Genomic DNA, 24,460 nt, shown 5'->3' with positions numbered 1-24,460 from the left:
CTAGCTACAATTACTGGAATTTCTCCTTGTCCCAAAGCTGGAATGGAGGAAGCTTAGGAAATTTGAGAATTCTTTGAGAATCTTAGAATCATTGTTTATCTTACATAAATTAGCCTGACAACATCTGCACAGGGCTCCCTACAATGCCAGCTCTTGCTCTGATGTGGGAGTTCTGTCTTGTTACATTTGCATGTATGGTGTAGCTTCAATTTAAGGCAAAGTCGTTTGTATTACTCATGCCTAAAGGCTCCTCCTCCATTTTGGCAGAGTGGTAACAAAGTCTCGGTAACGACCACCCCTTTTGAAAACACTTCCATCAAGACAGGACCTGCCAGGCGAAACAGCTACAGGAGCCGAATGGTCAGGCGCAGTAAGAAGACCAAGAAGAAAGAGAGTTTAGAGAGGTGAGTAAATCCTTTTGTTTCATGGTGAATAAACTGTGTATACCTAACAATTAATTTAAAATACGAATGTAATACAGTTCTCTCTCTTGTCTTCTACATCTTTTTACCTTCTTCTGTGAGATCCTGTGGTTGTAACGTGTCCTTTCAATCCTGTTTTGCCTAAACTAGATCTGTTAAAATAACACCTAAAAAATTTTGCATGGCACACATAGATGTGGAGAAGAAAGTGAATGACTGAGGTTGCATCTTAATTTCGTTTAAGTATATCTTTTTGTACTGGTTTAATTAAATTTGCTAGTGCAAAGTTTATGGGCATTTTTAGTTTGATGTTAAATTTATGTGTATTTTGTAAATACATTGCTAGTACTCTATATATACACCTTCAGTTTTGGTGGGTTTTTAAATTAAGAAAACGAAGACATGCTCATAAGGAGCTAACAATTCTTCTGAAATACAGCAAGTAAATTTTAATACAAATAGATTTAGTTACAATATCTATCTCACCTATTATCAAATCAGGATATTTTCTAAACTTCACATTTTGCAGCGTGGTTTGCTTTCATGTAAATAAAAATGTAATATTTCCTTTTCTGAGGGTAGTGGGAGAGAGAAGCAAAGTTAGCATGCAAGAGTTTTGCCTGTGATAATAGTATCTTCTGTGTATCTTAACTTGTGATTAATGCTGTGCTCTTATCACACTAGGAGAAGATCTCTCTTTAAAAAGCTGGCCAAGCAACCCTCTCCTCTTCTTCACACCAGCAAAAGTTTCTCCTGCCTGAACCGGTCACTTTCATCAGGGGAGAGCTTGCCTGGGTCTCCAACCCACAGCTTATCTCCTAGATCACCTACCCCAAGCTACCGCTCTACTCCCGATTTTCCATCTGGTGAGTGTGAAGGAATGTAGGGCAGAGGAAAGGGACTGGAAGTATATTCTACTACTTGTGAGCCCCCCAGATCTGTTACATTCTGCTAAGAGTAGTCAGCTCTGACAAGCGTAAGAATTGAACAGCTGGAAGAGGGAAGAAGATTCCTGATGCAAAATCAAAGGTGTTTTCATGATACAGAAGCACCTAAAAGGAACTGTCTGCTAGGTTTGTTCCCAGAGTTTAAATCCAAGTACAATGTCTGTAAGTTGAGTAATAAACCATCCAAATTGGGAGTAAAAGGTGGAATCTTGCCTAGGGAGAGGCTGATTGTTAAAAGAATGAGACTGAGGAAAAAGTGGCTTAATGATGGAACTACCATGGGCACTCATGAATGCAGATTTATTGCTGAAAAAATTGGGTGGGTGCTGAAATATGCATCATTCTGGCTCCTAAAAGCCTGCCTCTTTTTTCCTGTTTTACTTCTGTTATGATTTTAGTGTGTATTAAAAGTGACTGATGTTGTATAATCCCTTGGCAAAAGTAAATTATTTGGAAAGCATTGATCATTGCTTTGAAGTGGCAGAAAGCATTAGCTATTCTATTTAAATAGCAGAAAGCAATAGCCTAAAGGGTATGAAGGAACAGAGGAGGAAAGGGAGAAATAGCAATGTAACTGGAATGATGAGGGATTTACAGCCCAGTCACTCAAAACCTTCCAAACTTTGGAACACTGTGGCAGCAGATGGCACGTAGGCCTTTTGCACCGAAGTTCTGTGTCTCACTGAGCATTTAGACAAGATTCTACAAATTTTGCTCATCTTATGTTTGTTTTGATTGTTTGTTCTTTTTGTAGGTACTAACTCTTCCCAGAGTAGTTCCCCTAGTTCAAGTGCTCCCAATTCTCCAGCTGGTTCAGGACACATAAGGCCCAGCACTCTTCATGGCTTGGGTCCAAAGCTTGGTGGGCAAAGATACAGATCAGGAAGACGCAAATCAGCTGGCAGCATTCCTCTCTCTCCCCTTGCACGGACACCTTCTCCAACACCCCAGCCAACATCCCCTCAGCGATCTCCATCACCATTGCTAGGGCATTCAATTGGAAATACAAAAATAGCTCAATCTTTTCCTAGCAAAATGCACTCCCCTCCAACTATAGTAAGGCATATTGTTAGGCCAAAGAGTGCAGAGCCACCAAGATCTCCACTGTTAAAGAGAGTCCAGTCTGAAGAGAAACTTGCACCCTCTTATGGCAGCGATAAGAAACACTTATGTTCACGAAAACACAGTCTGGAAGTGACCCAGGAAGAAGTGAATAGAGAATTGTCCCAAAGGGAAGTAACTCTTCAGAGCTTGGAGGAGAATGTATGTGATGTGCCATCACTCACACGAGTCAGGCCTGCAGAGCAGGGCTGCTTGAAACGACACATCTCCCGAAAATTAGGTAGGCAAGAATCCATTGATGAGCTTGACAGAGAGAAGCTGAAGGTCAAGATAGTTATGAAAAAGCAAGATTTTGCTGAAAAAGCAAATGCTGCTATACATGAACCTAGCAGTGAACCAGAAAATCCCAATACCTTAAGACTGGAAGAAAGAGACAAAAAAGCATTCCAGAAGGTGTTAGAAAGATCAAATCAGTTTGAAACAAAAATTGTTGCTCTGGACACCCAGTCAGCTGGTGGCATACTCAAAGATACCCTTCAAAAGAATGCGAACTTGAGATCAAATGATGGTGTTGCTTTAGATGCACAGTTTTTGTTTCATGGGCCTCCACCTAATGAACTTGGTCATATTTCTTATGACTTCAAAAGAATTTCCCCTCCGTGTACACTACAAGATGTGCTACCTCAGTCTTCTGACAGGATCCTAAACGGAAAGGGAGAAAACACAGATAAAAATGTACCAACAAAAGAATTTGTCAAATTTGAAAGATTAGATGGTAAACTTGCAAATATTGATTATCTTAGAAAGAAAATGTCCATTGAAGAAAAAGATGACAGCGTCTGTCCAGTGCTAAAACCCAAATTGACATCAAATGTTCATGAATGCCTTCAACTTAATACAGGCAGACCTATAAACATACAGCAGGACTCCACTGCAGTTGCTGATGGTAGAGCATTTATCAGCAGTGCACATGCTGCTCAGATTAACTCGGTTTCTTTTGTTCCTCTCAAGACCTTGAATGGCCGAGCAGACATGAGTGTGGAAAAATCAGCCCTTATTTCCACTGAGTCTCCTGTCAGAAAAAGTCCATCAGAATATAAACTTGATGGGAGGTCAGTTTCCTGTTTGAAGCCAATAGAAGGCACACTAGACATCGCCTTACTTTCTGGGCCACAGTCTTCAAAGAGTGAACTGCCTTTGTGTGTGCTGCCGGAAGGACAGAGCACCAGCAGTGATGGGGGATCTCCTAAACCCCCAGCACCACAAGGGAGTGGTGGGAAGGCAGAACTGGCCTGTCAGAAAGAGCAGCTGTTAAACTATTCAAAATCTGGCAAAGTCAAAGTATCAGAGCCTCAGATTCTGCAAACAAGCAAGAGTTCTCCAAATCCACCAGTCATCCCCGTGGCTGCAGAAGTAGTGACAGAGAAAAAGGTTTCTAGTCCAGCTACTAAAGGCAGTATTTCTGTTATTGAAGCTGTTCAAAAGAAGGACACCTCCCCTTCAAAACAGAAGGATAATTCAATGGAGGCAAAGTCTTGTGTTATTCAAAGTCAAAGTGTTAAAACTATTCAAACATACTCCAAACTTTCTGCTGTCCAAAGCACTCCTGAAAAAGCTGTAGGAAAAGAGAAGCAAATACAAAAGGAGTTGCCTGCTAAACAGCCAGTAGCCCAGAGAAGTTGTGAACCTATCCCTGCAAAGGTGGAGGTGATCAGGGAGTCATCTCTGAAGGTATCTGTCTCAGATGTCCTGATAACAAGCTACTCCAAAAGTAATGAAAAAAATTGTGCTGATTTTGCCATTCCACCTCAGATGCAAGGAAAAATACAGGCAGCTGGCCCCAAGGCACAACCTAAGGATGGCAGAGAGTCACTGAAACAGCTAGGCAAAGATGACAGCGGTGTTGCTAGTAGTTCTGTGGAAAGGGACATAACCAAACAGAAAGTTCTCAGTGAGGCTAAGAAAGTTACCGTAGAGTCAAAGAGTGAAGCTCTTCCATCCAAACGGCCCATGCAACCCTCAACAGATTGTGATCCTAAAAATGAGAAATCTGCACCGGTTTCTTCTGTGCAGAAAGACACTGCCAAAGATTTAGGAAAGAAAGATCAAAAACAGCTCACTGACACAAGGCTTCAAGCTATAGAGAGAGAGCAGTCCAGCCAAGTTCCTCGGCAGCAACTTAATGCTTCAGGCTCCCCTGCTGTGAGAGACACTGTAAGCAGAAACTGTGCTGTAGGTGTTGAAGAACATGCGAAGCCTGCTACTACCTATGTGGAAAGCAGCAGTAATAAACACAAGCCAGTCTCTGAAACGAGTTCCTCTAAGTCTAAGTACTTGGATAAACAGACATTGTCACAAAAACCATGCGCTCCGACCGTAAAAGAAAAAGAAACTATTATTCAGGTATCTGTCAGCTCCAGGAAAGATGGAAAACATGCCAGCAAAAATGTGCTAGAAGCCCTTTCTTCTGTTTCGGGCTCTTTGAGAAAAATGAGCAATGAACACGCACAGGCCGAAAGGCCAGTGAGTTTGGAGCATGACTCAGTAGCCACCCTCCAAATGAGCAGCATCACTCCTGACACCAAACCCAAATCCTGTGCTGTCTGCCCGGTACCAGCAGGCCCAGAGAGTTCTAAGCAGATGCAGGTCCAAGAGCCAGCAGGCTTGGAGGAATCTGCTGATCAAAAGCAACTTCAGCTCAGTGAAAAACAAACCATGTCTCCAAAGTTTTCCACTGTGAAAGACTGTCTCTTGCTGAACAAACAGGCAGACAGAAGCCCTAGTAACCAGATGATCTCTGCAGACAAAAGACCCGAAGGAAAAATAAGCACTGATGCACTTTATGTTCAGCTTGACAGTGGGAAAGTAGAGCCTATCCTTTGCCTCGCAAACTGTGATGCCAGAGGGAAAGGAGCAGAAAAAGTGACCGCAAGTAGCAAAAGCTCTCAAGATTCAAAAGGGAAAGGACAAGCTAATCAAAAACAGCCAGAGGATGCAAACAAGCAGGTTGCAATAAAACATTTGTCAGCTTCCAGCGGGCAGAGTTCTTATCATGTGTCTGCAACACCAGGAAAGCCGCTAACTTGTTCATCCAATTTCTCTGAATGTAAACAAGAAGTATCTGTTGTGTCTTCAGCGAAGAGTGATGCATCTTCAGCAAAGGTTAAAGCAGGTTCATCTGAGCTTCCTGCAACCTGCAAGGAACTAAATAAGAAAAGTACCTCTTCCACAGGGAGCAGTAAGGCAGAAATGACAAAAAGTGTTTCGCTGATGGCCTTGCACAGTGCTGCTGTTGTAGTTGAAGCCCACCACCCTGCTCCAAACCTTGGCATGAAACCTGGAAATCAAGAGAAGTCATCTTTTGTTAACACTGTGGATGTAAAGGGAAGAGATGCTGCTCAGGCTCAGCAGTCTGCTTCAAGAAAACAGAATGTAGGTAAAGATTTATGCAGGTCAGCAACCACACCTGACCGCCCTAACGCACTTTCTAATGACAAAGAGTCAACTCGTCAGCGGCGAGGAAAGGAAGCTTCACGGAGCAGTCCTCACAAAAAATCCTGTTAACTTTAAGACCCAGCAGGTGTGAATTCAAGACTAGTGGAAACAATGTCAATATATTGGACTGCCTTTAAACCAGCACTGTGTTGTGTCTTTGTGCAGCAAACCTTTCGTGTCACTGACGAAAGACAACAAGGGGATATGTAAAGAGAAGACTTTTTTTTCAAAATGCCTTCCCAATTGTAACCGGTAAAACTGTTACCATATAGTATTTGTACAAAAATACCTTTACAGCTGAGAGTTGTTGAAGAAAAGATTTCCTCTGTAAATACTTAGCCATGTGTTTGGGTTTGAATGTAGCATATATACTTTGCTGCTGATTGCTTTGTTTACTCTCCCCTTTTTTAAGATAGTTGCTTTGCCACTTATTTGCCATACTCAACTATGAAACAGTTATTAAAACTCAGACCTGGCATGGATGTGCACAAGCATTGGTCTGACTGGAAAACAAAAACAGGCCACATTTTTACTTACTAAAAATCCTATCTAGAAGTTAAAAAAATACTAGTACAGAATAACTGTGGTGACTTGTTGTGAGTTTTTACATGTATTTTTAATAATCGATTTTGATAGTACTGTACTTGGCTGACTGCTTCACCAGATCTAACACAAGACCTATCTGCGTCTCCCTACCGCACAAAGCCTGTCTCTTAGAGTAGGTGTTGTTAAAGCTACGGGAGGACCACTTGGTTATCAGGGCGTCCCAGCAAGAGTCATGTTCTTTGGTGGAATGGTGGTTCTTGTCTTGTCTATTGGGAGTGTGTTCTGTGACCTTCACCTCAGACAAGTCTGAGACTCTGAAGCACATGCCATGTGCTCAGTTTTTGCTGCAATCCTCTCGAGTTCCTTGAGCTTTTGTAAATTCAGGCCCTTACAGTGTGAGGCACAAGTATAAGCACATGACTTGCAGTACTATATGTTCATCCCTGTTTTTTAATACATTTAGAGAATGCGTACTATCATGGCGTATAGGTCTGCATAATTAGCTTCATACAACTGTAGCTTTTTTCTATTTTACAACAAGTCAGGTAAAAAGGAAAAAAGCAATTTCAGTATATCTTCAGAAAAGTTCAGGACATCGGATACGTTTTAATACATAGCTGGGGCCTTATGTTGTAGACTTAACTTGCTGTTTTTAGCAAGTAATTCTGGGTTTCATATTCATTTCTAAATGCATTGAGTAGCTCCATACATTTCGTAACATAGTCTTTTTATTTGTATGCAAAAAAGTAAATACTGTAATTATAAAAGAAGCATTTTGTAACAAAGGAACCTGTTGGAGCTATTTGGTGCTAGAATGTGACTGTCTTTACTTTTGCTAAGCCTTATTTAAATTTTGTATACTGTGGAACATGTAGACTTTGATCATTTTAGCGTGGAGGTATTTAGTTTGTTTTGAAGGATGAAAAGTAAAATTTGAAACATGTACAGAAGCACTACAAAATACCCATGCATATGGGTGTTTTTTAATGATGGGGATCAATTGAATAGTGGTTTTGCTTATTTCTGTTACGTGTGCCCGCAGTAGAGGTGTAGGCCCCTGCCTGTTTCATCAGGGCTTACAGATTGTCTTTCTGTCTCAAAAGCTTAAAACTTGTTCGTAAAAGCACAGCGTGATCTTGACTTGTAGGTTTGTATGGCAACGGACAGTGTGCAGAATTCATTTCCCTCTGGTGAAAACTTTATTATACTGATTAGTTGAGTTGGGTTACAGCAAATCTGTCATGGAAAGGTAATATCACAAACAAGTCCTCCTGACTTTTCACATGGCACTAGAACATTCATACTGCCTTTGATGCATTTACAGAGGAGCTAGTGAACAATGGGTGATGTTTTTTGAGCAGTTTTAAAGATAAAATGGTCTCGACATTTACAGTTCATCTGTGCTTTGGCAGTTACTACAAATGAACGCTAATGCACTTCAAAATAACATTTCTGTCTGGGAGGTATTTCCTAGTTTACAGTCTCCTGCATTTTTTTCAACTATCCTTTTGTTTCCTTTAAAGCACATATAGCTGTTTGTTTACAGTATACTTTTATGTATATTTTGTATAGTTCATTATCACTTCTGACAAAAGTTCTTTGCATTTTTGAAGTGTAAAAGTGCTTAAGCTTGTGTTTATGTAGTACCTGTTTGTTGGTGTTTACCTTATCAGTGAGCTGTTAGAGATCCTCCTGCCTGTGTTCTACTCGGTCAGTCTTTATGTGATTGTAGATCTGATGTGTTCTTTTGTAGACTTCCTGCGGTAGATTCCTCAGCTTACAGAAAAAAAAAAAAAAGAAAAGAAAAAATTGTTAGGGTCTGTGCAATAAAGTGTTTGCAGTCTTATTTTCTCCAAGAAACTCCTTATGGATGTCATAATTGTTGTATATTGAACACGATTATTTATACTTATGCAGTTGCATAACATGGAAATAAAAATCAGCATGAAACACTGCTGTGTTAGTGGTTTTCGTTGAATTTCTTTCACTCCTGTAACTTATAGCATGTCTCTGCTCTACGCAGAGGCAGGCAATTAGTTGTCTTTTTTTCTTTCTCTGGGGCCAGCTCAGTGCACCCCTGAGGCACATGCTGGCCGAGGACTTTGCATGAGGAAATGCAGTTTAATGTGGAGATGGAGGAGGTCTGCATAGCTGAGTATCTTGTCTCAGGCAGTGGCTGGAACCACTGCTCTGCTGTGAGGTGGGTAGGCACGTGGTGATGATGGGCTATGTATTCTGACTGGTAGCTAACAATGGCAGTAGGCCGTAACGTGACATTTAAACCTTTCCTCCAAAACATCTATCATCATTCATTGCAATAGGTCAGTATGTTTTTGAGTACCTTCTCAAAATACCTGATCTTTATTGTTTTTTTTTTATTCATGCTAAATTTTGAGCCTTACCAAATTCCTGGAGCACGTGTAGATGCAACATTTTTTTTTCAGTTTTGAAATCACTACCCCTTGAATGTAATGAAATCTCCCTTTATTGGTTTTTTTTTTTTTTTCTCATAATAGAAGATAAAATGGAGGCAGTGAACCAGACAGCTGAGATGGAGCACAGCAGCTTAGTACCCAGTAGCTTCTTTGGTGAAGAAAAACCCCTTTTGGCAGGAGAAGCAACAGGGCAGGGTTATTGCTCCCCTGATTTTCCTCTTTCCACTTCTTGCAGAGAAGCAGTGTCTATTAAAATACATGTGTCTTTACTGTTCCATTGCCAGTAGCTATCCACAACTGCTTGGTATGTGCCAGCAACTGTTTGCCCCACGGGAGGGGTATTATTGTTCACATTTTACTATTGCATTGTTTTCTCTGTGTTTTTCCTCTGTACAAAACCAAGTGCAGCAGTGTTACAGCATCACTTTTACTGCTTTGCTCTCTGTTTGAAACCATTAGGTGAGGGGAAGCTGCAGGTCACCCCCAACCTTTCCAACTTGCTGCAACCCAGCAGAAGGCAGATAGTCTGCAAAACTGGTGCACTGGCAGGGGCTGTGATGAGTCAAGACGGGAGAGCAGGATCCAGCCGCTCAGGAAAAGGAAATTACTGGAGTTGAGGGTTGACTCTGGATTTACCTGCTCTGCCTGCTGTGCTGACTCTGGCTGTGGACAGCAGCAGTCACTTCTGCCTGGGGAGGCATAGAAGCCTGTGTGGCCAGAGTGAGTCTCCATACTGTTCAGGGCCAAAGTGAAAGGGGTGGTGTAAAGGGTTTGCATTGAAATCAGGAGAGATGGGTTACTGGTATTGTATCTGGTGTGGCCTGTTGTACTTCTGTTGGAAGAAGAGGCTGCACTTCACCTGGGATGGGAATGCCTTCATGGCCTGAAAGGGAAAGGTGAGCTCCCTTCTTCAGCACTGAACTCCCAGTTTGCTATGCTCCCTTCGACCTCATATTCTTCTCTTAAGTAGTTAGTAAGGCTTAGCAGGGATGTCAAGCTTGGGTTTGGATCAGAGCTCAGATGGCTGCTCAGAAAGAATAAATTAGGGCACAGGAACATACTAGAGGGTAAATGGTACGTGTCCCAGTTCATGGCTTGGGTTAGCAACAGTTTTTCTTTCCAGTAACTATAGTATAGTATTTGATTAGCACCAAGTAGCTCAATCTCCCAAACATCTGTCAAGGAGGGATTTGAGTGAACTGAGGGTAGGAAGCAATGCTAGAGGTTATGATTCAAGCTACGAAGAGTTGGGAGCACCAAGAAGAGTGGAGAAGGCTGCACAGTAAAGCGACAGTAGCAAAACACGTAAGTTCTAGCACACAGCAAGACCTTCAAAAGGCAGGTGTGAATTAGATACAGGGGCAGGAGAATGCCTGAGACACACTGGAGAAGGATGTTGTCTGCTGCTGGCAGAGAATTTCTGTCGTATTTGCCAGATGAGGAGGTATGGTGTGAGTGAGTGGTTGGGAAGGATCTCACCTGCTCTTTTTCCAGGTATAGACGAAACTAGTGAATGAGAGAAAGATCTTAAAAGATGTATCATCGGTATCAGGATATCTTTTTTTTTTTAGGTTGACAGATTTAGAAATTGGCCTCTTAAACCATCCTGTCCAGAGTAAAATCCACTTTTAAAAATTGACTTGCAGCTTACTGGTAGTATCTTGGTTAAGCGCAGTTATGGGAGGAAGACCTTGGTTCTGAGATTTGGTTTGTCCCATTGAAATAAAGATGAGTGCTTACCAGTCTCTGTTAGCTAAGATCTGCTCAAGCTGCTTCTCTGTGTGAATACTGATAACAAATTCTGTTTTGCAGTTTTGTATTGTACCATGACTTCAGTGACATCTGTAGCCCAGGAGCCGGGGCGGTGGCGAGTTCAATCCTGTTAGGCACCATTCACCTCAGGCGATTCCCTTGTCTCTCTGAGCTGGCTCTCCAGCTGTATTTGAAAAAATAAGAGATAAAAGGCCTGACTGGAAACAAAGGACTGCATCAGATCAGAGCTTGACTGGGTAAACAAATTATATAAAGAAAAATAAATCTACTGTCTCTTTCCATTTATATCCTTGCTAAGTAATCCCAGATGGCTAAATCTTTGGACTTCAAAAAGTTTTAATGTATAATCTGGGCATTTTAGTGTATTGTAGCCATATATAAGTTTTCCTTCAGAATGATCACACTTTGTATTTAGGATGTGTGTATCCTGAAACACCATGTATGCTGTTCAGCACTGTTGTTTACACAGTGTCCTAGGAATGGTGTCTGGCAGACAAATAAAGCAGAGATGAGACTGTAAAGTAAATCAACAAGAAAATAAAAATGACAACAGATGAAGATAATGGTCATGAAAAAAAGTTGTGGAGGGGGAAAGAGATGAGTCACCGGAAAGTCTGTACTTAATACTCTGTGTAAATATATATGCACAGATACACATTCACCAGTTCGCCATTTTTGAGTTTCTGCCATTTTTGAGTTTCAGCTGACTGAAGGCTACACATGAGTCTACGCCGTGACACTGGGTAGCGTTTCAGAAACTAGTGGTGTTTAAATCCTGTGTTAAGTGAAGAGGCGTTTCAGAAAGCATCAGCCCACCATGCGGGAGGAGGACAAGTTGTGGGGTAAGGTGGGTGCTGTGCATGGTGTGAAGGTATCTGAAAGCCGCAAGAATCCATCTTGCGTTAGTCACACTTTTGTCCTCTGCTAACAGAGAAGACCAATCAGGGATTCTTGTCATCAGTGTCTTCAGAAATGAGTAAAAACTTTTTTTTTAGTCCAGCAGGGATCTTTGAAGTCTTAGCTAGTCAGCATGTTACAGAGGAAAATGTTCAGGAAATGCCTTTGGGGCAGGAGCTGAACCTGAATGTAGAGTCCCACGTGGAAAGTGCTGAGAGAGCGCTCGCCTTCCATGTCTCGGTGAGCAACCGCAGCTCCCGGCTTAACACACCAGGGAGCTTGCTGGGGCACGGTCAGACTCCACGGGGTGCGTCCTCTGTTGGGGAGACAGAAGGGTCATACCCTCCGAAAAGGTTGTGTCTATTGTGTCAAGGTTAGCCTGCTGTTAAAGCACTAGAGCCATAAGTCACGCTACGGCAACACAGGGCAGATGTGTAGGCATGGCAGGCTCCCATCAGACCCTTGGTCAAACGTACATGCTCTGTCTCGCCACTGGGTTTATTCACATGCGATGGCAGAAAAAGTGATTTTGTTGTTTAGTAAAACTAAATAATAAGTCATCTGTCTTTTTTTCTGCCTGAGCGAAGAGACTTCACTCTAGGGACGCAGGCCAGGAGCGATGTCAAGTATCTGTCGGCACAGGAGCACCCATGGGAGGAGGTTGCGGCTCCCCAGTGCGCCACCCCCTTTGCAGGCTCCAGTTTTCTCTCCTGGGCTGCTGCTGGAGGGAGGAGTCCACTCCAGGCCGGCACAGGGAAGTCTCATAGCTGTTGGCCTTGGTTTTTAGCCTGTGCAAGCAAGCGTAGTGCCAAGCGCCTGCAGATTCCTGACCAAATCTAAAAGTTTTGTGGTTAAAGCTGAAGTTAAGTGCCCTACTTACTATGGAGTCCAGTAAAATAGTACAGGAGCAGGGCCTGCCCCGGAGTGGGAGGTGACAGGCAGAGCTTCAATGGCCAGGAGTTTTCTAAGGATCAAAAATATTTTAAGGAAATCGGGGACATGATACAGGCTGTTTCTGTTTTCTGTCAGTCCTGCAGGAGTGGGTCTTGTATGACTGAGTGTTGCACCTGTTCTTCACAGAAAGCTTTTTTCTTTTTAGCAGAGCGGGGTACGCTACTGCTGTCTCTTAAACAACATTGTTTTTCAAGGACATTTGATAGATGTTGATGGTCTGGTTGGTTTGCCTTTTTTTTATTGGGAGTAGTGGTGGTGGTGGTTTGGTTTTCTGTTTTTTGAAGAGAATAAGGTTTGCATTTTGGCTCTTGAATCTTCCCTTTACAGGTGCATTACCCATAGTAGCTGGGACACCAGGGCTAACATTGAGTTGAACTGGGATTTCTCTGTAAGAGAAGTTGTTATTCATGTTCAAGGCCTAGGTCATAGTTTATTTTTCCAGTTCTCAAATAAATTTTTTAAATTATTTTTCTAAAAGTTATAATACGAATGAAAAGGATATTTCAAAAGTTAAGGAAATACAGGTCACAAACACAAACAGGAAGATTTCTTTCATCTTAATACAGTAGCTGTGCGTCTTTTCTATGTCTCCATCATAAAACTATATTTGCTGGTAATTTCGCTTGAAATAGCAAGCACCCCAAATGAAGATGGCACCACAGGATAAAATAGCCAGGACAATTGCCATGCTTCCTGCTGTGCTGATCCCACAGGAGAGTGAGACGGTGGCCAGCTGAGACCCAGATAGCCATTTGGGTTCAGAGCATCTCGTTCCTTCAGGGTCTTCAATTTTATCCAGATTCTGCTTGTACCAGGTGATTAAACCAATATTGGAGCAGGTGCAGTCCAGAGGGTTGTAACTTAAATTGATTACGCAGTGGCCAGCTAGGGACACTAGCGTGTCACCTGGTACAATACGGATCCTGTTGTGGGCAAAATTGAGATAGATGCTCTTGAGGTTTGAAAATGCATCTGTGCTGAATGCAGTAAGTTTGTTGTGGCTTAGATCGACATGCCGTAACTTCTTGAGGTTGTGAAATGCTTGGCCACCTATTGCTGTCAGTTCACAGGATGATAAAATTAGCACCTGTAGATTGGATAGCTGTTGGAACAATTTGTCCTTTGGCACAATCCCCGACTCAAAGTTATTTTGACTAAGGTCCAAGAGCATGAGGTTTTCCAAGCCTTGAAAGAGATGCTGAATGCTAGTATTAACATGAGAGGAGGAAAGATTCAGCACTTGCAAGAGATGCAAATTTCGGAAAGGACCCTGTGAAGTGTCGATATGAAGAGGGGTGAAAGCTAGGTCCAGCAGCTCCAGGTTAGCACTGTCCTTAATGAGCACGTCTTGGAGGTGGAGCCTTATGTTGTGGCTCAGATTCAGGTACCGAAGACTGCTCAGACCGCTCAGTGCCTCGTTACAGCAGCCAAAGCTTTCAATAAGACTCTTACTTAAATCGAGATGTTGAAGCTTTGCCAGTTTCTCCAAACAGCCAGAGCCCAGCTGCAGGAGCTGCATGTTCCCCTTGATATGGAGGTGGGTGAGGGAGGGGAAGGCGGCAGAGCTGATGTTGCAGAGGTGCTCGAAGGAGTTTGCATTGAGAACTAACTCTGCTAACGAATTCATGCCGCTGATGCCAGGGGGCAACGCGCTGATGTGGGTATGAGTTAGGTCCAGCTTTCGGAGCCTGGTCAAGCACTGAAACGTGACAGCGTTTAGGTTTCTGAAGTGACGTAGCTGCAGATAGAGGTCCTTGACAGAGAGATTACAGAGGCCTTGTAAAACATTTGGGCTTATGTAGGGCTCCTTTTTCACACCATGAAATGTTCCCAGCCAAAGGGTCTCGGCTGTGGAGTTCTGTATGCCCACCAGGACCGCAGGGATATCAGCGCAGCCCCCGAAGTCCAAACTGTAGAAATGGGACTGGAAAGCTCCAGGTTCAATGTATACAATATTGTTGGCTTTAAAGATGAGCGTTATATTGCTGGTCTTCTGCAGAACATGGACATCATCTGCTGTGATTGTTCTTATGTTATTCATTTGAAAGTCAAGGTATTTGAGGTTCTGAGTGGGAAAGTTGGGAGGAAGCTGCAGCGAAGAGATGTGGTTGCTGCCCAAGATGAGGGTATCCAAGCTGTCCAGATTTGCCATTGGAATAAAGGACATACTTGTAATTCCCGTCTGCGTTAAGACAAGCTGCTTCAGGGACTGCGGGCCAGCAAATGCTGTGTCGGACAGAAACATGAGCAGGTTTCCTGTCAGCACAATTGTCTTCAGCTGCTTGTTACTGTGAAAAGCACCATCGTACACCCAGTTGATCTGGCACCTTGGGAAAGCAACAGAAACCAGCGTCAGTGGCCTATCTCGCAAAACTCTCCTAGTTTATGTCATAACCCAAACCACATGTCATATCTGTAAGAACTCGTGGTCAGTTGCCTTCACCAGGATAAAACTATCTGTCTTTTCCAGTGACACTTGCCTGGTATTTGTAAGCTGACATTGAAACACAGGGTCCTGGTGAGAAGAAAAACCTGCCCTGAAATGATGTGTGTGTGGAGGCATTTGTGGAAGTCAGGGAGATATGAGGTTTTTAGTGTCCAGCTTAATAAAATGCAAATCTCTTTTCCTATAAAAAAAAAAGCTGGGCGTTTACAAGGACCAAACCTGTCTTTCTCTAGATTTTACGGAAAAATTGAGTGAAAAAATTGCTTTAGTGACTTTGCTGTCACTACTGTCCTAGCAGAAGTAATATGTGGAAAACACATATTTCACCCACTGTCCTGCAAATGATTGTCACCAGAGGAGAAGCCTAGATGTCGCCCAAGTGTACCAATCTCTGCTTAGCAAAACACTTCACAGCTGTCTGCAAGTGGTTTGGGTGGTTTCCCCGTGAAGGCAGGGAGATGCTGCTCTGGTGTGCTCCAGAAGCCGGTTTCGGGCAGGGGGTTTGACCAACCTGATGTGCAGAAGTGAGGATGCTCCCCCATACCTTGTTAAGTCCAGGTAGAGAAGAGATTTCAGCTCTGAGAAGGTTGAACTCTGGAGAGAAGGGAGCACGTTGAAGCTGAAGTCGAGGATTTCAGTTGTGACAGGTAGTTTTTCAGGAATCTCCCTCAGTCCTAAACCTTCACAGCTATAGCTTTTATTTACTGTAATCTGTGGAAAATATATAGTGAAACTGCAAGAGTTATGTATTGTGAATATAAATGGGAAACCATGGCACTGCAAAAAAAGCCAAAGAGAATTTTGAATTATTTAAAAACATAGCAGCCAGAACCCTAGGAAGCCTTAGTACAGGCTTGCAATGTGCAACCCTGGGGTTTTGTGGAGTGTATATTTAAAATGAATGCCTTGAATCTCTCTTGTACTAATTTGAAGTGCGTCTCATCTGTAGTACTTTCTTATCAAAGTTAGCACATATGAGGATTGTTTACTCTTCTGGATGAATTATTAATCTCTAAGAAAGCATCCCCACAAGGTAGTTTTAAATTCTGAATTTCATGAGTCTTGAAACAAAGCTTATTCTAAGAGAAGTCTTAAAAAAACCTTGCAGCGAGGAGGTAAAAAAGAGCAGGTCTGTGAATTTTCCTGGAAGGAATGTGTCCAAATTAATTGGACCTGAACTGCAGTTGCACACTGCAGTGAGAGGATTGTGGGAAGGTTTAGCTCAGGCTAGACAAAGATCATAGCTGATATGCTGAGTCTTTAAAATTTCTATGAAGGCTTTTCAGTTTAACTGAAAATAAATCGGTGTATTATGTGAGAAGTCTACTCTGTGGACACTGGGGAAATTCATTAAATGTGCTTGACCTGCCTTTGCCTGGCGATTGCATGAAAGTCAACCAGAGCCTGGGACTGTGGCGTGCAAGGAATCGCTGCCCTGGAATAGCCACAGCCACTCAAGGCAGTGTGGATCACAGAATCACAGAATGGTAGGGTTGGAAGGGACCTCTGGAGATCATCTAGTCCAACCCCCTGCCAGAGCAGGGTCACCTAGAGCAGGTTGCACAGGAACACGTCCAGGCGGGTTTTGAATGTCTCCAGAGACGGAGACTCCACCACCTCTCTGGGCAGCCTGTCCCAGTGCTCTGCCACCCTCAGGGTAAAGAAGTTCCTCCTTGTGTTTAGGTGGAACTTCCTATGCTCAAGTTTGTGCCCATTACCTCTTGTCCTGTTGCCGGGCACCAGTGAGAAGAGCCTGGCCCCATCCTCCTGACACCCACCCTTGAAGTATTTATAAGTGTTGATGAGATCCCCCCTCAGCTGTCTTTTTTCCAGACTGAAGAGACCCAAATCCTTCAGCCTTTCTTCATAAGAGAGGTGTTCCAGTCCCCTAATAATCTTTGTAGCCCTTTGCTGCACCCTCTCCAGCCGTTCCCTGTCCCTCTTGAACCGGGGAGCCCAGAGCTGGACACGGCACTCCAGATGATCAGAGCATCGCACTTGTCCCAGCTGCCAAGCCACAATGGGGAGCATGGGGCAGCCAGTGCAGTGCCGCCCTCCTTGCCCAGCCCTGCTCCCACAGGAAGCCCTGGGTGGTTACAGGGCCAGCCTGGGAGGGACGGGCTCCCCAGGGCCCCGTGGGAGCTGCAGCTTTGGCAATATCCTCCCAGGAAGCTCGGAGACATTCTGCTTGCAGGGAAGTAAAAGCACGTATTGCACAGTTGGCCAATCTGACTGTTTTAATGAGATTCAAAGCTATTCTGTTGGTCCGAAGAGCGCAAGCACAGGTGCTGGTGAGAGATGTGCTGGAGCCTGGCGTCCGTGACGAGCAGAGGTCAGTGCAGGTGTGCACCCTGTGGGGCAGGAGCACGTGGCTCGACAGCGTTTTGTTGAGATGTGTGGACCCTGGGGAATGGTGCACGATGTTTGGGTCTTTCCGTCCGTGTGGGACTGTGAGACCAAACCATGTCTCTGCCTGTCTGCGGTGTAGGAGAGGCAGGCGGGTGTGGAGGTGCTTGGTAACCTCGCTGGAGGGGGGAGGGCGGTGTTTGTTGCAAGCCACAAGCTGGACATGGCAAATGCTTTCTTCTTCCCCTGTAGACGCAAGCCCTGTAACCAGAGGGTGCCGGGGAGCGCCGTGGCCCCGTGCTGCTGCAGGGGCAGAGAGATGCTGGCAGCAGCACGGCGGGGCCGGCAGGGAATGGAAAGGAACTGTCACAACAAAATGCCCCACGTGGGTGAGGAGTGTGGCTCCTCCACCATCCCTGTCCCCCTCGTCCTGCTGGGGCCCAGCTGGAGCTCAGCACTGGGGGGATGGGGCCGGTCCCACGCGGGCAGGGTGGGACAAGCCCATGGCTCGGCATGTGGCACGACCTGGGGGGCAGCAAGCCAGCCCCCCACCTGCTGTAGCACCGGGACTTGACTCCAGCCTAGAAGCACCGAAATGATACAGCACTGGTAACTGTAGAAATAGCAAAATACAGACTTAGAAAAGCCACTGTTTTCAATACTGATAAGGAAAGAACTGGTGTGACGTGTGCTTTAAACAGATTAAAAAGTGTTTAGCTGTCGCTGTAAATGAGAACAGTGCCTGTATGTTTTATCATTCAAATAACATAGTGAGTAAGCTCTCTCTGTACGCTTCAGGGCCCGGAGCAGCTCTCACAGGGAGCTGAGGAGCAACCGTCCCCTGGGGCACCCTGCTGTGCAACGCAGTGCTTGGAGATTTGTGCACTTAATTCAGTGAGGAATTTGCTATTGGCCTCAAATGTGTGCTGCATAGGGCTGGGTCCACGGTTCTTCTCCTCTGAATCAAAATCCTTACCTTTTTTATTTTTTTTTTTCCTTGTTCCACACGTTAAAAAAAAAAAAAATCTTATGGGTCAGCCTTTTCCCCTGCCCTTGGGAAAACACTGGTACTTTCTTCCTATTCTCGTGTGGTATTGCACATCGACCAAATGACAAATACACACCATCATCCCACCACCGTGTACAAATTCCTGTGTGGAGAGCGCAAGCATGAGATAAAATTCCTTATATCTGTCCTCTGTCTATCTCTGATTTCTACTAAACACCCCTGTGAAACTTCATTGTCCTTCCATCTCTCTGGGAGCTGGAGCATGGTGCCGGTTTGACAGGCTCCCAAAGTCCCCAGCAGCGACAGTAGAGCGCATGAGGGTGCACGGACACAGGGGTGTGAGGAGGAGGAGGGACAGTGAGTGATGTCCCTGAGCACATCTCAAGACCCTTGCCTTATTTCTCCAATAAAGGCCTTCAGATCCCCCTGAGAGAAACCCCTTGGGAACTGAAAACAGTTGGACATCAGAAGGCAAGTATTCACCAGAGACCGATCCCCTACACAGGCGGCTCCTGTATCTCGCGAGGGACCGGCGGCTGTCACTCACCTCTGTGCACATCACCTCTGCGACGTGGGATGCTTCGCAGGTAACGCAGGCGAGCATTGTGAAAATCAAAAAGTATAAATCACAGGCCATTACAGAGGGAGGCAGGTTGTGAAAATGGATGCTCTTGTGTCTATCTTCCCTTAATGAAAGTGAGACAGAGCAGCGAAGGTCAGACAAGCTGGGTGCGTCGGCTGGAGAAGAGGTCGTAAGGAGAAGAAATGCCTGCTGAACCTCCGGCTTCAGCGTGAGCAAAACAGTAGTTTTGGAGTGAAAGAGGAACTTCCCTGCTTTAAATATAGTCAAATGACTGCACTGATACTTTTCTGGGGCAGAAGAGATTTTTTTTTTTTAAATTGAAATGAGGGAAATTGGTCTTGATGCTTGTGTAGAGTGGAATGTCCCCGCTAAGTACAGGGGAGTTGGTTCAGCGTGAGATAGGAGGTAGAGCAAGACAAGGGCAGATGAGACTGCAGCATCTCACCAAAGGGGAATTTAATGCAATGGAAAGTTTGAGTCAAAATTTGGTGCATCGCTTGTGAAAGTCACAAGAACTTGTAAAACAACTGAAAATAGGCACAAGGCCTGCGCCTATATAGCTGCGGAAAGGATCACAATGCTGAAACATGCTTCTCTTGCTAGAAACAGTAACGCTGAAAAGCAATAATTCAATCTGAAAATGGACTCCTTTCCTCTTGTATTTAGACTACAGGTACTGATTAGCTTTCTGAAAGGGGACGGTATTTCTAACCCGCTCTAAGATGGGCACGTGAGCGGCAGCTGCAGGCGGGGAGCATCTGTTCCTCTGCCCAGGATGGGGCCGAGCACCGGCTCTTGCCAGCCAGATCAACTTGCCTCTTTTTCCCCTTTCTTAAACGTCTGAGTTATTGGCTTGATAACTTTGTTTTCAGCAGGCTTAATTGGTGCTCCTTCTTTACCGCCTAGTCGAGAAAGGCATGATGGAAACATACTGGGCTTGGCAAATGTGCCCAGCACGATGGCGGGCTGGTCCATGGAGCTGATCCAGCCCCCATAACTCTATCAGTGAAGCTTGGCAATCAAGATGCCGTCTGGAGGGCATCAAGCTCGACACCCGGGAAGATGGGAACATCTGGGCTTCTCTGGTGCCAACGACATGCACAAAATTAAGGGCTTTGTTTCTGAAACAGTGTCCGAAGGCTATGGCTGCGCTGGTAGCTGGGGTTGATGTGTTCATCAGGTTTCTCCTGAGCTGTGCTGTTCCTGCAGGTGGCTGGGGAGAGGGGAGCAGTCAATATGGCACGGTCAAAGCTCAAAATCCAGTGCAGAGCCTACTCCTTTTTGCATCTTTGCCTAAGGCTCTGGGGTGGGCTGTTGCAGCTGGCAGCAGCCAGCTCCCCGGCCACTGGTAATCCTGCTCCCCCTGCAGCTGGTAGCAAAAATTTCAGAGGAATTTGTTGTTTGGGATGTTTGCTCCATGTTTATTTTCTGTTTTCCATGCTAAGGCTCGAAGCCTAGGGCTCAGGGTGTCCCCGCCCTCCCCTCTGTGCTTTCCTGGCTGGCAGCAGCTTGGACTGGCACTTGCAGCTGGTGGCTTGTTTCTGGCAGGCTATGAGCCCTGGTGGCATGGATGCTTCCTCAACCCGCCAGTACTAGAAACCTTGAATTTAGGATGAATGTGTTGTTTTGGAAGAAAAGTCCTTTAAATCCAGAGGGGATATCAGCCGAAGGTAATCCTGCCTCTTCCTGCAGTGCAAGCGTATTACTACGTGCTGTGGAATTCACATGTAACACAAAGGAGTATAAATAACACCAGAGGTTTATTTTTGGGGGGTGGGGGGGGTGGTGTTTTTGAGGAAACAAGAAGCTTTATGATGCAAATAATGAATTCTAAGGCCTGCCCCAATTCCAGCTAATGAAGAATTCATTATGAAACCAGTATCGGGTGACTGAAGATCCTCTTCTCCTCCATGCGCACAGGCAATTGCTGAGCTTGGTAATAATGACTAATGATTGGAGGTGTCTGAATTATTCATTATGTGTACCTATCTGATTAATTTAGCTCTTTGTGCTTGTAAAGGAGTGAGTGGGGAGGGGTAAGAGTTTACGGCATCGATTAGCGGGAGGGGGTTTATGTGCTGGCAGGGGCTTTGCTGTGTGCTGGGGCTCGGCCCAGGTTCAGCCCCTCTGCCACCACCATGGTGGCACCTGGCGCCCTTGCAGGCTGATTCTCTGCCCACATTGAACAGGGGGAGCTCTCCTTGTCTGCATGCTTTCTGCTTTCAATGGTGGTGTTTGGTGTCCCTAAGTGCTGGGTGGATCCTCTCTCCCTCACAGCATTCAGGGGAGCTATCAGACCACGGGGGTCACTGGGAGAATAGCCTTGAGAGTATTTTTTTTTCCTTCATGATACTGCTTTCTATGTGCTTGTCTGAAACTCTTCCTGCTCTGGTGATGGGAAATTTAAGAGCGTGTGAACAGCAGTGGTGATAATGGGCTTCAGTGCGACAGTGCTTGCCTCTGAGCACTCGTGGGATGCTGAACGCTGCTGAGGGCCAAGTAAATTGCTCCCCTGGCACTGCTCCTCTGGCCTGGTGCCATGCCACAGACGTGTTGCACTGCCCTGCTGTCAGAAAGTCCCCCGGAGAGGGCTGCACGTCCCCCTCAGAAGTTCTCCATTTTAAGCTGATTTCTGAGGTAGGTAGGAGGAACGGTTCGTGAAGCTCACCAAAATGTGGTGAGTCACCCACGGCGTGTGCCCATGGGTGGTGGCCCTTCCCCCACTTAAAACCCACCACTGATGTGGTGCCAATCATAGCAGGGACCACGACGGTGAAACGCTGGCATGTTCCTCAGCCCAGCCAAGTGGCATGGACGTGGGCATCCCACGGGCTGTTGGCGCGATGCTGAAGTCACGGGATGCCAATTCCCACCCCCACCGCAGAAAGGTGGGTCCCGTTTCTGGGTGGGATCCTGGGTCCTGCAGGAGCCTCTCAGCCTGGGCACGAGGATGGCTGGTCAGGACGAGGAGAAATCCTGTCTGGTGTCAAATCCACCTGGCCAACCCTGCGCTGGGAAAGGCTCTTGGTCAGAGCACTGAGCACAGCACCTGCAAAAGGCCTGTCCCCCAAGGGCTGCCGTTGGGGAGAGGAGCTTGGGAAATTGCTCCTCTTCCAGGGTTGCCTTGGAAAAAAATGTGTAATGACTGTATGGGTCATGTGGGGATCGATCCAAGCAATTTAAAAAAAAAAAAAAAAAAGAAAAAAAAGAAAAAAGTGCAATGAGTTGTGAATATATTATTAACCAGACTTTAGCACTTTCAGACTTCCTATAAGATATGAATTCTCTGTCATCTAAGAGATGAATCATGTCAATCTCCATGTCTTCCCATAGCTCTGAAGAAGGGACTGGCAACACAACACAGCAGGGCTTCCAAAATACTTGTCTATATGGGATCAAAGGATTAAAATAATTTTCAGTCACTTCCTTCAAGTAAGGATTTCAAGATCTTCCTTGTTTGTTGTATTCTTTGGTACCACAAAAGAGAGATAGGAATCCAAATGATTGCTTTAAATGCTAGATATTAAGAACCCAGACCAGGGTTTGCCTTGAGGCAGTGGGATTTGGGCTGTGACCATTCCAGCACTGCGGCTGCTTGGTGCTCTGGGAGGAGGCACGGCAGCTGGGAGGACTGGGAACACCTGCCCTGTCCGGCCACAAACCCACATTTTCCAGCAGGAAAAACTGCACGGACTCTGCTGCTGATATAGAAGGTATTGTGATCTCAGCCTGTGCTCTGAGGAAAAGCCTAAAAAAAGGTGATGCATTAAGAGCGTAAATCACCTGCAGGGAGGAAAAAGCTGCCATAAAAAATGTCAGACTTTACCAGACTTTATGTGAAAGCCCTCTGCTTCCTGCTGCAGCAATAGATCTTTCTGAAACCCTAAACGAGGGCAGGAGGCAGCAGCCAGATGTGCTCTCCAGCCCATGCTCTCCGTGCATGTGAGCAATGTCCCTTTGCCTGCCCTCAGGGGTGGTGGGGACACAAGAAGGACAGGACTGTGCCCGCAATGTCCTCCGCAGCTGGAGAGAGTGTGACATGATCTGAACACTGCGTATAGAAACATCCCAAACAAAAAAAGTAGAGCGTTCCTCTGGCCACCTCTCCATGGACGGCTTGTTCTCACGTGGATTTTGTTTGAGGCAGCTTTCAAAAGGATTGATGGTGAAGGCACTCAGCCAGGGGGCTGCTGCTGGGCCAGGTCCTGGAACCCCTGGGCTTTGGGGAGGCATCGGTGCTATTTTTTCGGTAGGGAGGATGAACAAACTTTCAGCTGACGATCACAGCTTGCTGGAGGCCGGGGGGATGCCGGGCTTCCTGGCCCTGACGTCTGCATCCTGTGCCCTGCTGGGCTGGCCACGGCGGGGGCAGGCGAAGCCATGAGAAGTCCTACCAAACACCAACCAAAAATAGTCAGGACAAAGGCACTACGAAGGAAGGAAATTGCTGACGGGAATTAGCAACCGATTAATTACTGACGTCTTGTACATCCATGTTTCGTCTGCAAAGGGGGATGTCTCCTCTGCTCTCCCTGCAGACATTGTTTCTGTATAACTGCTGTTGTTGTGTTATCCTCCCTGGGTAGCTTGTGATTTTTCAAAAATTTGAAAGATGTTTGGAGGACCTCCGTGATGGAGCCCCCTGTTACTCTGTGAAACTGCTGTAAGACTTTTCCCTATCTCAAAAATGCAGCCTCTGTTCCCTGCTAAGCAAGCAAAATACCCAGTGTTCTCGCACCCCGTGTGTTGTATCAGTACTATAAAGCCAAGATAAAATGCAGATTTCAACGATTAGTAACAAGCTGCTCTTCCTCTGTCCAAACAACACAGAATCTGAGAAACTGGGCTGTGCAAGTCTTGCACGCTAGATTTTAGACTGATGGGAGAGAAAATTGGTTGTATCTGTAAGTCCGACTTGAGCAACAAGCAAAAAATTAGAATTAAAACCTGCCTGAGCTTCCCCTTTCCTCAGCTGGTCTCTATCGAGTGTAGCTTGGCACGGCTTTGGGGAAACGGAGCTTCCCAGCCCTTGCATGGAGAGGCTGGAGTGACCTCTGGGAGCTGTGTTTTTGTTGGGTTTGGTTTGCTTTGGCTGGCTGCGAATATTAACCTTGCAATGGAAGGAAACCAGGCAGAGATAAAGAAAAAGAGCCAAACTGAGGGAGCCGTGTGTGAGTTCAGGCTATTTAAGGAACTTTTGGCACCGAGGCTTTGAAATGACAAAAGAGCATCTTAAAAGGAAGCCCTGTTGCTAGGTGACACTAATTGCTGTGTAGAGAGCTCCAGGAAGAGAGGAGAGGAACCTCTCCACCCACCTTCAAGTAAGAAATGCTGGTAAGAAGCACTCATGGCCCAAGTGCCACGGCTGGGTCCAAAGTGGTCCAAAGTGGGTCCACATCCCAGCTGAGAGAGGGTTTCCATGACCCTTTGGTGTGGGGTGGCCACCAGTGAGACTGTGTGGGCAGGTGAGACCCCCTCTCCTCCTCCACCTGGGGGTTTTGAGGGTGCTGAAACGCATCAGCAGGCTGCACCTCTGGTCAAGGTG

The 24,460-nt window shown here is 45.5% G+C and overlaps 2 protein-coding genes across 7 annotated transcripts in view; one reads left to right on the top strand and one right to left on the bottom strand.

The window, feature by feature from the left end:
• MAST4 (microtubule associated serine/threonine kinase family member 4) overlaps window positions 1–8,428 on the top strand; it is a 237,274-nt gene extending 228,846 nt beyond the window's left edge. For all 6 annotated transcript variants that reach the window (XM_063319499.1, XM_063319498.1, XM_063319500.1 and 3 more), the window contains 3 exons: window positions 268–404; window positions 1,107–1,288; window positions 2,124–8,428. In XM_063319499.1, the coding sequence (XP_063175569.1) occupies window positions 268–404; window positions 1,107–1,288; window positions 2,124–5,995 (4,191 nt within the window). In that variant the 3' untranslated portion in view covers window positions 5,996–8,428. The remainder of the gene's footprint in view (window positions 1–267; window positions 405–1,106; window positions 1,289–2,123) is intronic.
• Window positions 8,429–13,132: 4,704 nt separating this feature from the next.
• CD180 (CD180 molecule) lies at window positions 13,133–19,890 on the bottom strand. The gene is made up of 4 exons (XM_063321546.1): window positions 19,732–19,890; window positions 18,880–19,116; window positions 15,522–15,688; window positions 13,133–14,858 (listed from the first exon to the last, which is right to left on the bottom strand). Exons 1-4 carry the CDS (start codon window positions 19,888–19,890, stop codon window positions 13,133–13,135), a joined length of 2,289 nt encoding a protein of 762 aa, XP_063177616.1.
• Between the last annotated feature and the right edge of the window lie 4,570 nt (window positions 19,891–24,460).

The sequence above is a fragment of the Chroicocephalus ridibundus genome, chromosome Z (genome assembly GCF_963924245.1).
Source record: "Chroicocephalus ridibundus chromosome Z, bChrRid1.1, whole genome shotgun sequence".
Classification (NCBI taxonomy): Eukaryota; Metazoa; Chordata; class Aves; order Charadriiformes; family Laridae; genus Chroicocephalus; species Chroicocephalus ridibundus.
The sequence above is the reverse complement of the archived record's forward strand: the minus strand, read 5'-3'. Positions and strand labels throughout refer to the sequence as shown.

Bases quoted from the DNA above. Each gene is read 5' to 3' on its own strand.
- CD180 (XM_063321546.1), bottom strand. From the start codon at position 19,890: ATGGACCAGCCCGCCATCGTGCTGGGCACATTTGCCAAGCCCAGTATG. The intron at 19,117-19,731 runs GCAAGTTGATCT...CTCACGCTGAAG, and splicing joins TTAAGAAAGGGGAAAAAGAG to CCGGAGGTTCAGCAGGCATT. The intron at 15,689-18,879 runs GTGAGTGACAGC...TATTTTCCACAG, and splicing joins CAGAGGTGATGTGCACAGAG to ATTACAGTAAATAAAAGCTA.